At 34.9% G+C, this 12,562-nt stretch overlaps 1 protein-coding gene across 1 annotated transcript; it reads left to right on the top strand.

Moving 5' to 3' along the window:
* Nucleotides 1–10,034: 10,034 nt before the first annotated feature.
* LOC143530708 (uncharacterized) lies at nucleotides 10,035–12,143 on the top strand. The gene has a single exon (XM_077026175.1). The coding sequence runs from the start codon at nucleotides 10,179–10,181 to the stop codon at nucleotides 11,844–11,846; it is 1,668 nt and encodes a 555-aa protein (XP_076882290.1). The 5' UTR covers nucleotides 10,035–10,178; the 3' UTR covers nucleotides 11,847–12,143.
* The last annotated feature ends 419 nt before the right edge of the window (nucleotides 12,144–12,562 follow it).

The following is a 12,562-nucleotide window of genomic DNA, read 5'->3' as shown; positions in this document are numbered from 1 at the left end:
TATATCTTGATCTTAATATAGATTTCTTGTTATTTAATCGTATTCTAGACCTTCGATTCCGAGGCCAACACCAAGAAAACCCGAATCTCTATTAATCCCTTAACAAGAACCACAGGTGAGTCTCACAGCCCCCATTTCACTATTTTCACTGTTTTTAACCTGTTTTCGGGGCGAGGGACACGTGTCTAAATTACATTTTATCATGGTATATTTACGAACAATGCAAGCGATTATGTGTTTAAGTTATGTTTCATGATGAGCAATGCGAACAGTTATCTATGGTTTTCGATATGAGTGCGCAAGAACGAGTAAGTGATCACTTTACCATTGGAACTCTAAGGGTAGGGACTGCTGGTTTGATCCGCCCACTCGTAGGGGTCGCACCTCTTACACAGACGAGTGCCTAGTATGGTCATGGGGCAGTACTATGGGTTTGAGCCCGCTCGTAGAGGTCGCCCCTCTTACGCAGACGAGCGCCTTGTTTTCCGGCACAACGTCCGCGCGTAACCCGCGGGACGGGATTACAGTATTATTCGCTCGTAGTGGCAGCGCCACTTACACAGACGAGCACAGTTTTCCAGAAGTGTCCGCGCGTAACCCGCGGGACGGTATTACATTATTTTAGCTCGTAGTGGCAGCGCCACTTACACAGACGAGCACAGTTCCCAGAAATGTTCGCGCGTAACCCGCGGAACGATTTTATCAGACTATGTGATAGATCTATGTTTTACCAAGCATGTGTTTAATAATGCTATCAGAATTATGTTTCAGAATGATTTGTATCAAGATTATGATGCAATACGATTTATCAAGTTACTAAAACTTGTGAACTCACTCAGTTTATACTGATTCAAATATTTTTACGTGTCTTTCAGGAGATAACTAGGTAGCGCATGGAGTCACACTTAGAGCACCTCACGCTGAACATCTAAACTAGCTTTTTGGAAGATTTTAGTTCTATCCCTTCGATGCGCGTGGTTGTTCCCGCCGCGCATGGGGATATGGCGTGGAAATCTTCAACAGTTTTTATACTTGGATGTTTTTATAATTTTTAAACAATGTAATGTATTTGTATTAAACTCTTCATGCGCAATAAAAATCTTTGAATGTTTTGCAATGGCCCGTGCTTAATTATCAATCACCACTCGTGCGCGCCCGGCTGTTTCCGCCGCTCAGGGCCGGGTGTGACAAAGTGTCCCTAACCTCAAAGGTTAAAATTCAACACTTATGCTAAAACTAATTTAAAAGCTAACAGTGATTGCATTACGCTTTTCTGGCCTATGTAATACAAATCATTATTGCCGCACAACAATTAAAAATATAGTTGGACACAAGTTTATAACAATAACAAAAATATAAAAGGAAAATGAGGTTTATCTAAAATAAGCTGTTCTGTCATAAAAACATATAGAGGCTTCATATTTAGTTTTAATCCTCTCTATGTGAGGATTTATCTAAAAACATTGATTTAAATTTATTATATATTACTATGTGAGATCATACAATCTAAACTCAAAAACCAATTAAACCCATGACAAGATAGGATTAAAGTAATAAATGTACGAAAACCCTACTCGAGCGCATATGGCTACGTTGACCCCTACTCGAGCGCATATGGCTACGTTGACCTGTTAACCCATTATAATATGGTTAAGGTATTTACTGATGAAGAGTGATTTTGATAAATATTTGCACATAATGTAACATGATTAGGGTGTTTTAGTAGAAAGTGAAAGGGGTCTAGTGTGATTAAAGGAATCGTTTTTATCAAATGAATCAAAATATGTTAAGCCCTTTGAAGAATGTATCATGTTGAGAATGCTATGATTGTTAATTATTAAGAAGAATATAAGCCATTTGAAGAATGTAACACGTCGTGACTCCATGTAGCAACTTTATTGAAGGTTGGTACTATATCAATAGTAACAAGTAATTTATGTGTTGATTTAACATTATTAACTTTTCTAAATTTTACATTATAACTCTTTTTATGCAATTTTTTTTGGATTAATTTATGTCCAAAGATATTGTATTTGTATATTTAAATATACTAAATTACAAGAACATCACAAGTAAATTTTTTCAACATTAGTTTTATATGTTTTATAGTCAACACACCATCATGGATAAGAAACATATTCAAATTTTTCTTATTTATTTCTCAAGAAATTTTTGTAAAGACAAATATGTATGCAATATATAGTGGCCGTTTTTAATGGTGTTCAAGAAACTTTTTTTTTGTCTATTGTCTATTGCTAATTATTAATTTTTCGGTCCGTGCCAAATTATGTCACAAAATGAGAATTTAATGAAACTTTTATATCGAGCTTGTATTTTGTAAAGTTATTCTATCCAATTCAAAGTTATTAAAGTTAGAATTTGAACTAAAATCCGTACAAGAAGTTCAATAATAATGGGTATAGTTTGGATGATATATTTGGTTTCATGTTGCAAATTTAATTTCTTATTCTTAAACGATTTATAAAAACCTGAAAATCAAATTTTCATATGAGACAAAAACCGACCCATCCACATCTCTATAATCAGCGGTAGTAATGTCTTTGTACAATAGCTGGCGAATTTTAGGTTTGTAAAGTTGTCTTGTGGTGGTAGCCGGTGAATAAAATTTGTCTCAAATTTTAATTAGGTTAAAATAAACAAGTTAAGTGATATTTCACTTTAATTGTTTAAAATGATTATTGGATATAGTTAACGATTTTGATCAAAATGAGCTTATTTGTTTAATTGTGTAAATTGGCTTCGTTGTTTTATCTAACTTAACTAATAAATGAAAATAATGAGAATGATGTGGCATTCTCACATCCTCCTAATCTCTTTTCTCTTTCAACATAACTTTTCGTAGGCATGGGAGAAAAGTGAAAACCATTTTGGTAAATGGGTTGTAATTTCCCTTCTAATACTCTAATCCCTTATCCCATTCATTTAAGCTGAAAGGGCATGGTCAAAACCATTTTGGTAAATGGGTTACAATTTCCCTTTTAATTCTCTAATCTCTCTTTTTATTCATCATAGCTATATAAGAGTCATGAGTCAAAACAATTTTGACAAATGGGTTATAATTCCCCTTCTAGTTCTCTAATCTATCATCTTATTCATTTTATCTATCCGTGGGTCAAAACAATTTTGGCAAATGAGTTATAATTTCCCTTCTAAGTTTCTAATCTCTCATATCATTTATTATAGTTATCCATGGGTCGTGGGTCAAAACAATTTTGACAATTGTTGTATATAAACTAATTTTATAAAATGTGTAAGTTTGAGGTTGTAGACTACTTATTGTTTGTACTATAATTTTGTTCATTTGTTTCAAATAACGGAGTACGAACCAAGTTTATTTTTATCATTTGACAAATCTCGTATAATTCATTTCACGGGTTCAAAAGATAGTATGTTAATATATGAATTTACATACTTGGAATATATAAAACTGGATAACTAAATGATTTTTTGTGTACATTAAAATTTACCCAATAAATGGTTTAAAACTTCTTCTCGCCGAATCAAACACAAATCATATTAACTATGAAAATTTAAATAGTACATGTTCACGGCTTTGCTGGTCGAATCTAACACAAATCATATTACACACATTAATATAAACAAAGACATTTAATTTGAAATTCTTATTTTATAGCTATTCTCATAATAAGACAGAATTACAAATTTTGTCCTTTAAAAAAAGCCAAAAACCGGTTCGTGTCCTTTTCTAAGTTTCCTTGCAGGCGGTGTCCTTTAAACTTTTTTTTTCTACACGTTATGTCCTTTACGCTAACTGGGTTAGAAAAACTCAGTTAAGTATGACATGTGCCAGACATGTGATGGGCATTTTTGTCTTTTCGTCTACTGATAGTTATTTATAATTAAAAAATAAATTAATATATTATAACAAAAATAAATAATAGATATTAAATATATACTCTCTCTCTCTCTTCCCGTCTTCTTTCTCTCTCTCTACTCTCTCCCTCCCTCTCACTACACCAACACCACCACTGCCTAACCTCAACTGTAAGTTGATTAACCTCAACTGTTCCGAAGACTCCAGCTTCCTCTATCGACTCCCTCTGAGCGGCTTCAACGATCGACTCATCGGATTCCCAGCCTCCCTTGGGGAACAGCATTCCTTTGCCTTTCCTTTGAGCAGTGATGACAAGAACCTCTAATGCGTCTTCTAACTTCAGATGATTGATGCTTGATTCTTCATATTTTTAACATGTAAAGGTTCATTAACAGCCTTCAATTTCACCTAATTTGTTAATTAGGGCAGGAATGAATGAAGGTATGAATCCGAATTTGGGGGAAACCAGAAACGAATAACAAAAGACAAAATGATGGATTGAGGAGTGGTGTGGACTGACCCAACGACTTGACGTTAGCCGTGATTGTAACGCTGCAACTGACGGCCTCTACGAGCAACCATTGAAACAATGTTTTTCAATTCCATATTTTTAGTTATTGTTATTTTAATTTTAAATTAACAGCAGAAGCAGAAGAAGACGGAAGATGGAGATGCAGTTGAGGATGGAATGAATTGAAATGAAGAAGATGAACACGATCTGGGTGTGGTGTGATGCTTCAATATATTAGAATATTGATTTTATTGATTTGATTTGTGAGAGGGGATTTGTGGGTTTCTGGGTTTCTGGGCGTCAGAACGAGGGGAGTCGACGTCGGAGATGGGAGTCGGCGTCGGAGATGGAGCGGTGGTTGGTGGCAGACCTGTGGTGGCGGTGGTGATGGTGTTTGAGGTCTGCAAGAATGGTGATGGTGATGGTGGTCTGCAAGAAGAAGAAAAAGTAGAAGAAGAAGAAGAAGTTGCTGGTAGACAAAAAGACAAAAATGCCCTCACATGCGTCTCACGTGAGGGCATTTAACTGAATTTTTCTAACCCAGTTAGCGTAAAGGACATAACGTGTAGAAAAAAAAAGTTTAAAGGACACCGCCTGCAAGGAAAGGACACGAACCGTAATTTGGCTTTTTTTAAAGGACAAAATTTGTAATTGGGTCTCATAATAATACTTTAAAATTATAATTCACAACAAATATTTATAAATTTGACTTAACAGCATTGTTGGTCCATATGGTTTGCATATGTTGCACGTTTGTTCCTCAAATTTAATAAATTACAAACTTAATCCTTGTAGTTGTAAACTTATTACCAAGGTGATCCAGAGGTATGCATTTTTCTAACTATGGTAGTTCTTAACAACTAACTTCGTTAAATTTTTCAGTCAAGTCAGTACAAAATGCAAAACTACCTTCAATAAAAAAACATCATACACACACACATATATATATATAACAACAATAATAATTTTTTTTGAACGACGGAGATTATATTAGAAACGATGAATTCGGAAAGAAGCCGAAAACAAAAAAAAACAACTTACATCAAGAGGAGAGTGTTTTTTAACCATTCGTCTCAAGAAAATAAAACTTTATGGCTCATATGAGCATACCAAAAATACACAAATATAAAATAGAGTAAAAAATCTCATCGTTACTTAGTTTAGATTGTTGAAAGATAGAAGTGTTCCTATATCTCCAAAACATCCACCATGTTATAATAATAATAATAATAATAATAATAATAATAATGGGTTGATATCATTTAAGAACTCTAAAAAGATTAAGAACTCTTAGGAACCCTTAACAACCAAACAATTTTTTAATTTTTTTTATATATTAACATTATTTAAGAGTAGTTTTAACATATTTTATATAAAAATTTTGATTACATATATTAATCACAAATTTACATATATGTAAAATTTATGTACTAACAAATTTACATAGGTGTAAAACAAAACATAGATATGTATAAAAATTAATTTTCAAAATTGTAATTGTAATTATATATATACAAAATGATGAAACTACACTCAAATAATATTATCATACAAAAAATTTTATACAAAATGTTAGGTTTCAATGGTTCCTTCAAGTTCTTAAATAATTTAACAGTTCTGTATTGATACGCATCCTCCTACTACTACATACTAATACTAATACTAATACTAATACTAATACTAATAATAATAATAATAAAACCATATTAAAATAATGTGTCTATCGCTTTCATATATCCACTTTAAACGTTAAAAACCACTACTTTGTAATTTCAACGTCACCTACTTGTTCAAAGAAAGGTACGTGATACATGACGACGAACGCACATCAATTTAACACACCCTTTTCAAACACTTGACATTTGAGGATATTATTATTGGTTACGACCGGCCCTTACGTAGCAAAAAAACAAACAATGGCGCCAATCAAGCAGCCTACTAAAAGATTCTTATTTTAATTAATTCGTTCATCAATATACGAACGTGAAATAAAACATGCTCGGTATGATCATTGATGGCCAGGGCGAATCTAGCATGGTTGAGGGATAGTCCGTGTTATGACTGTTATCGTCAACTTTTTTGACGAAGTATATTTTTATTGTAAAATTTTATTTTCTTCGTTTTATGTATCGACTAGCTCTGGACAAACAAATTTTGTTTTTATTCCAGATTCGCTAATAATGATGGCACACAAATAGTTGTAATTAAAAAAAACAGAGTTGAAAAGCAATAAAAATGTTACAAATTTGTAGTCAAGTTGTATAATATATTAACATTAACATTTTTTTTAATAAATGTCAACCTTCTTTGTTTAATTATTTTCCATATATAATTGATGAGTAAAGCATAATGCATAATTGTAAAAAAATGTATATTGAAATGATAATTAGGTAATGATTAAAGATTCATCCTTACACATTTAAAAAAATAAAATAAAATATATATTACTATGTTTACAACAACTCACTTATTTTTATTTGTTCTTTTTACTATATTAAGTCTACTTGTCGTGAGAAGCTAAAGAGAGTTGTATAACGTGGTCGGGTCTTAACGTCAACTACACCATGTCGGGTTGTAAAGGACATGGCGTTATGGTGGTTTGGTTAGCATGGTAACGGGGCTTTTAACAATGAAATGGTGTGGCGCCTCGGATAACTAATCACACTTATTTCTTTCTTTGTTTTTTTTTTTAGTTTTATGTAATGTCTAGTTAAACTATGAGTTAACAAATGGGTTATTTAGAACTACACTACGTATGTGACGGTGATGCCACATTTTAACTAACTACCAAACTCTTCTCCATAACAACTAGCCTAACAATATCTCTAATTTTTTCTTGCTCATAAATTGTAACCGTCTTAAATAGGTGTTGTTTGTAGGTGTACGAGCTAAATCAAACACACATCATACCATGTTACACAATATACCCAAACAAAACATGAGCTTTAGCAGGTTACCATTTCCATTTAACCCGAAAATCTATTGACAAACTTCTTTTTTTTTTAAATAACTAAAGTTTATTTTATTTATTTGAGGCATTACTTTATATAATAGTAACCAACTTTGAAAGTTGTTCAAGTCAGGTCACTGATAAAAACTTTTATTCTAATTACGGATAACCAATCACACTTATTTCTTTCTTTGTTTTTTTAGTTTTATGTAATGTCTAGTTAAACTATGAGTTAACAAATGGGTTATTTAGAACTGCACTACGTATGTGACGGTGATGCCACACTTTAACTAACTAGCAAACTCTTCTCCACAACAACTAGCCTAACAATATCTACAATTTTTTCTTGCTCATAAATTGTAACCGTCTTAAATAGGTGTTTTTTGTAGGTGTACGAGCTAAATCAAACGCACATCATACCATGTTACACAATATACCCAAACAAGACATGAGCTTTAGCATGTTACCATTTCCATTTAACCCGAAAATCTATTGACAAACTTCTTTTTTTTAATAACTAAAGTTTATTTTATTTATTTGAGTGATTACTCCATAGAATAGTAACCAACTTTGAAATTTGTTCCAATCAGGTCACTGATAAAAACTTTTGTTATAATCAGGTCATTGAACTTTCATTTTTATTCTAATCCTAGATATTTTACCTGAATAACAGGTAATACAGTTTTTTTTTTAATTTTTCAATGTTTTTACATTGCATAATAACTTTTAAAGGTTGTGAAAATTAGTAAAAATGCGAAATATAATTTTAAAATTCCGAAAAAAGTTCCGAAAATTGCAATAAATTGCAAAAATTGAAAAAAAAAAAAAACAGGTCGGAACGGGTTAGAGTCAGCAGGTTCGGGTTAGAACAGGTCAAGGTCGTAACGGGTCAAAACGGGTTTCGGGTCAGTTTTTTTTGGACCAACGAATCAGCACGTTTACAACACGTTACAGCTCGTTTTAACAGGAAAACCTCGTTTAAGCGATTTTTTCAGTTCGTTTTAGCAACAGCTCGTCTAAGCGATTTTTCAGTTTGTTTCATCACCTAACAACTCGTTTAAGCGATTTTTCAGTTCGTTTCAGCACCTAACAGCTCGTTTAAGCGATTTTTCAGTTCGTTTCAGCACCTAACAGCTCGTTTAAGCGATTTTTCAGTTCGCTTAAGCACCTAACAGCTCGTTTAAGAGATTTTTCATTTCGTTTCAGCACCTAACAACTCGTTTAAGGGATTTTTCATTTCGTTTCAGCACGTAACAGCTCGTTTAAGCGATTTTTCAGTTCGTTTGAGCACCTAACAGCTCGTTTAAGCGTTTTTTCAGTTCGTTTCAGCACCTAACAGCTCATTTAAGCGATTTTTCAGTTCGGTTTAGCATCTAACAGCTCGTTTAAGCGATTTTTCAGTTCGTTTCAGCACGTTTTGACCAAAATGGGGACCCGAAACCCGTTTTGACTTTTCCGACCTGGACCCATTCCGACCCGGACCCGTTCTGACCCGAACCAAAACAACCCATTTTGGTCAAAACGTGTTGAAACAAGATGTTAGGTGCTAAAACGAACTGAAAAGCTATTAGGTGCTGAAACGACTGAAAAATCGCTTAAACGAGCTGTTAGGTGATGAAACGAAATGAAAAATCGCTTAAACGAGCTCTTAGATGCTGAAACGATCTGAAAAATCGCTTAAACGAGCTGTTAGGTGCTGAAACGATCTGAAAAATCGCTTAAACGAGCTGTTAGGTGCTGAAACGAATTGAAAAATCGCTTAAACGAGCTGTTAGGTGTTGAAACGAACTAAAAAATCGTTTACACGAGCTGTTAATTTCTGAAACGAACTGAAAAATCGCTTAAACGCGCTGTTAGGTGCTGAAACGAACTGAAAAATCGCTTAAACGAGCTGTTAGGTGCTGAAACGAACTGAAAAATCGCTTAAACGAGCTGTTAGGTGCTTAAACGAACTGAAAAATCGCTTAAACAAACTGTTAGGTGCTGAAACAAACTGAAAAAATCGCTTAAACGAGCCTTTCCTTTTAAAACGAGTTGTAACGTGTTGAAAACGCCCTGATTCATTGGTCCAAAAAAAAACTGACCCGAAACCCGTTTTGACCCGTTCCGACCTTGACCCGTTCTAACCCGAACCCATTGACCCTAACCCATTCCGACCCATTATTTATTTTTTCAATTTTTGCAATTTATTGCAATTTTCGGAATTTTTTTGCAAATTTTCGGAATTTTAAAATTATATTTCGCATTTTTACTAATTTTCGCAACCTTTAAAAGTTATTATGCAAAGTAAAAACATTGAAAATTTAAAAACAAACTGTATTAACTGCTATCCAGGTAAAATATCTAGGATTGAAAAAAAAATGAAAGTTTAATTACCTGATTGGAACAAAAGTTTTTATTAATGACTTAATTGGAACAACTTTCAAAGTTGGTTAGTATTCTATGAAGTAATCCCTTTATTTTAGCTATGTCATAATCAGGGGCATAGACAGCTTTAGAGGAACTGGTTCGGTCGAACCCGTACAAAATTTTATTTTAGTGTTATATATTAGTGTATTTTGACATCTAACCCTTAGAAATTTCAACATCGAACCCATAGAAAATTCAAATCTAAGTAATACACTATCAGTCGTTCATTCTTCAAAATTTTTAAAACTCGTAGAAAAATTTTCTGACAATGCCACTGCTTTGACGACCCTAGTGTACTGTATTATGGTTCGTTACAAAACGACACCGTTTTAATCATGTTAAACACAACGCGTGAGTTGTACTCTCTCTGTCACAATCCCATTATTAATTCTTAAAAACATGAAACTTCACATTCATTTCGCCGTCATTTCACTCTCATCCTCTCCGGCGACATGAAACTATCAGAAAACGAAGCTGACGTCATCGAAGCTTCCATCACCGAACTCATTCAAACCCTCACGACCTCCATCACTCACACAATAATATCATTCAAAGGCAAATGGTCAAGCATTGGTTCAAAGCTTCCCGATCTCAAAACCCTCGTTTCCGACCTGTATAACTCCCCACAGACCGCTTTATCGGTCAACCTCCTCCGCTCCGTCTCACAAACTCTTTCAGAAGCTCGAGATTTATCAGTTTTGTGTCATTCAGCTTACCTCCCGAAGCTGAAGACACAGAACGACGTAGATTCGGTATCTGCAAAACTCGATAGTCTAATTAAAGACTTACGAGTTTTAACCAGAGTTCGAATCGACGTCTCTGTTTCGACCGGCTCAGTCGGAGGAGTTGCCTCAACTGAGCCGGTACGAACACAGACTCGGAATATTATAATTGGGTTACAGGTAGGTAACGCAGAGTCTAGAAACTCTGCTCTGGAGCAGCTGTTATTGCTGTTCCAGGGAAATGATAAACATGTACTTATTGCTGTGGCGCTGGGTGTGGTCCCGGTGCTGGTACGGCTACTGGACTCCACCTCTGCGCCACAGACGAAAGAGAAAGCTGTAACCGCTATCGCTAGGGTTTCAGCTGTTGACTCCAGTAAGCATGTGTTACATTCAGAAGGTCTTGTTTTACTACACCACCTTCTCCGTGTTCTCGAATCCGGAAGCGGATTCGCGAAGGAGAAGGCGTGTGTTGTGCTTCTAGCGTTGTCCCAGACGAAGGAGAACGCTAGAGCGATTGGATGTCGGGGTGGAATTTCGTCGTTGTTGGAGATTTGCGAGGCGGGTACGCCGAATTCGCAAGCGATTGCGGCCGGCGTGTTACGGAATATTGCGGATTTTGTTGAGAATAGAGAGAGTTTTATTGAAGAAGATGCGATTTCGGTGCTTTTGACATTGGCTAGCTCGGGCACGGTTTTGGCGCAAGAGTATTCGATTGCGTGTTTGAGTAATCTTGTTAGGGATGATGATAATCTTAAGCTGTTGATTGCCCGTAAAGGGGTAATTGATAGTTTGAGAACGTTTTGGGACTCTGCCAGCTCTGGTACTAGTGTTGGGATTTTAGAGGTTGCGGTCGAGTTTTTAAAAACCCTCGCTTCGGACGAACGATTAGTGGAAACGATTATTGCTAACGATTTTATCCCGAGGCTTATAAACGTGTTGACATGTGGTGTGTTGGGTGTCAGGATACAGTCTGCGAAAGCAATTTACTGGCTCGGTTGCAGTGCGAAAGGGAGAAAAGAATTAGGGGAAAACGGGTGCATACCGCCGTTAATCGTGATGTTGGAAGGTAAAGCGGTTGAGGAGAAAGAAGCGGCGTCAAAGGCGTTATCGATACTTTTGGTTTATTCAGGGAACAGAAGGGTTTACAAGAAGGAACAAAGAGGGATAGTAAGTGCAGTGCAGCTTCTAGATCCATTAATTATGAATCTCGATAAGAAATACGCCGTTTCGATGTTAATGTCGTTAACTTGCTCGAAGAAATGCCGCAAACAGATTGTGAACTCGGGTGGTTTGTTGTATTTACAAAAGCTCGTTGAAATGGAGGTTGAAGGTGCGAAAAAACTGCAGGAAACGATTGGCCCCGGGAAGCTATGGGGCGTTATCTCGAGGCGTTAATTCGGTAAAGATCATAATCTTTTACATAATGTGTAATTAATTATGGTTTGTTCATAGTTTCTTGCTAGTAATCTTTAGTTCACAAGTCAATTTGATTCTTATTAATTTAGAGTCTACTGAGATATATGTGTTATCTATCTTTGTTTGGTGAGCTACCTTGGATTTAAGTTGTAATATTTTCAACCTAAACTTAATAATTTAATAAATATAGTAATGAAATTGACTTTTTATTTGATATTGGCTTTCTTTTATTCTTCTGTTGGTGGGTAGTGCACACTTGTTTTAAACTTTTAATTGTTTTATATAAGTTTCAACTTCGAAGCTTGGACGAGTTCGTCGGGGAGACTTAAAATGTATTCAAAAAAACCTTAAACGAGGGGGGCCGGGCTCAAATTTTGAGGCAAAAACGTGTAAATTTACACTATGTATACAAATTTTCAGACGAAAATGGTCAATTTACACTACTACGCAAAAAAACATGGGGGTGGTCCATCGGTTCAGGACCGTCCCAAACCCCATACAAGGCTCAGGCGATGTCTAGTGCACAGTCTTGATGATGGCATGAAATTTTTAAAGAAAAGTTATATTTATACATATAAAGAATTTTTTTGAACATTATGATGTGTTAACCAATAAGAGCCTAAAAAATCTAAACAAGTCCATTAAATATCAAACTATATAGTAAGGGACTTGTATATTATAACCTAATAATATGT

Source organism: Bidens hawaiensis, unplaced genomic scaffold, assembly GCF_021521415.1.
Source record: "Bidens hawaiensis isolate Kalapana, Puna unplaced genomic scaffold, B.hawaiensis_p1.1 tig00008970_1, whole genome shotgun sequence".
Taxonomy (NCBI): Eukaryota; Viridiplantae; Streptophyta; class Magnoliopsida; order Asterales; family Asteraceae; genus Bidens; species Bidens hawaiensis.
The sequence above is the reverse complement of the archived record's forward strand: the minus strand, read 5'-3'. Positions and strand labels throughout refer to the sequence as shown.

Coding starts and splice junctions, on each gene's coding strand:
- LOC143530708 (XM_077026175.1), top strand. CDS start 10,179: ATGAAACTATCAGAAAACGAAGCTGACGTCATCGAAGCTTCCATCACC.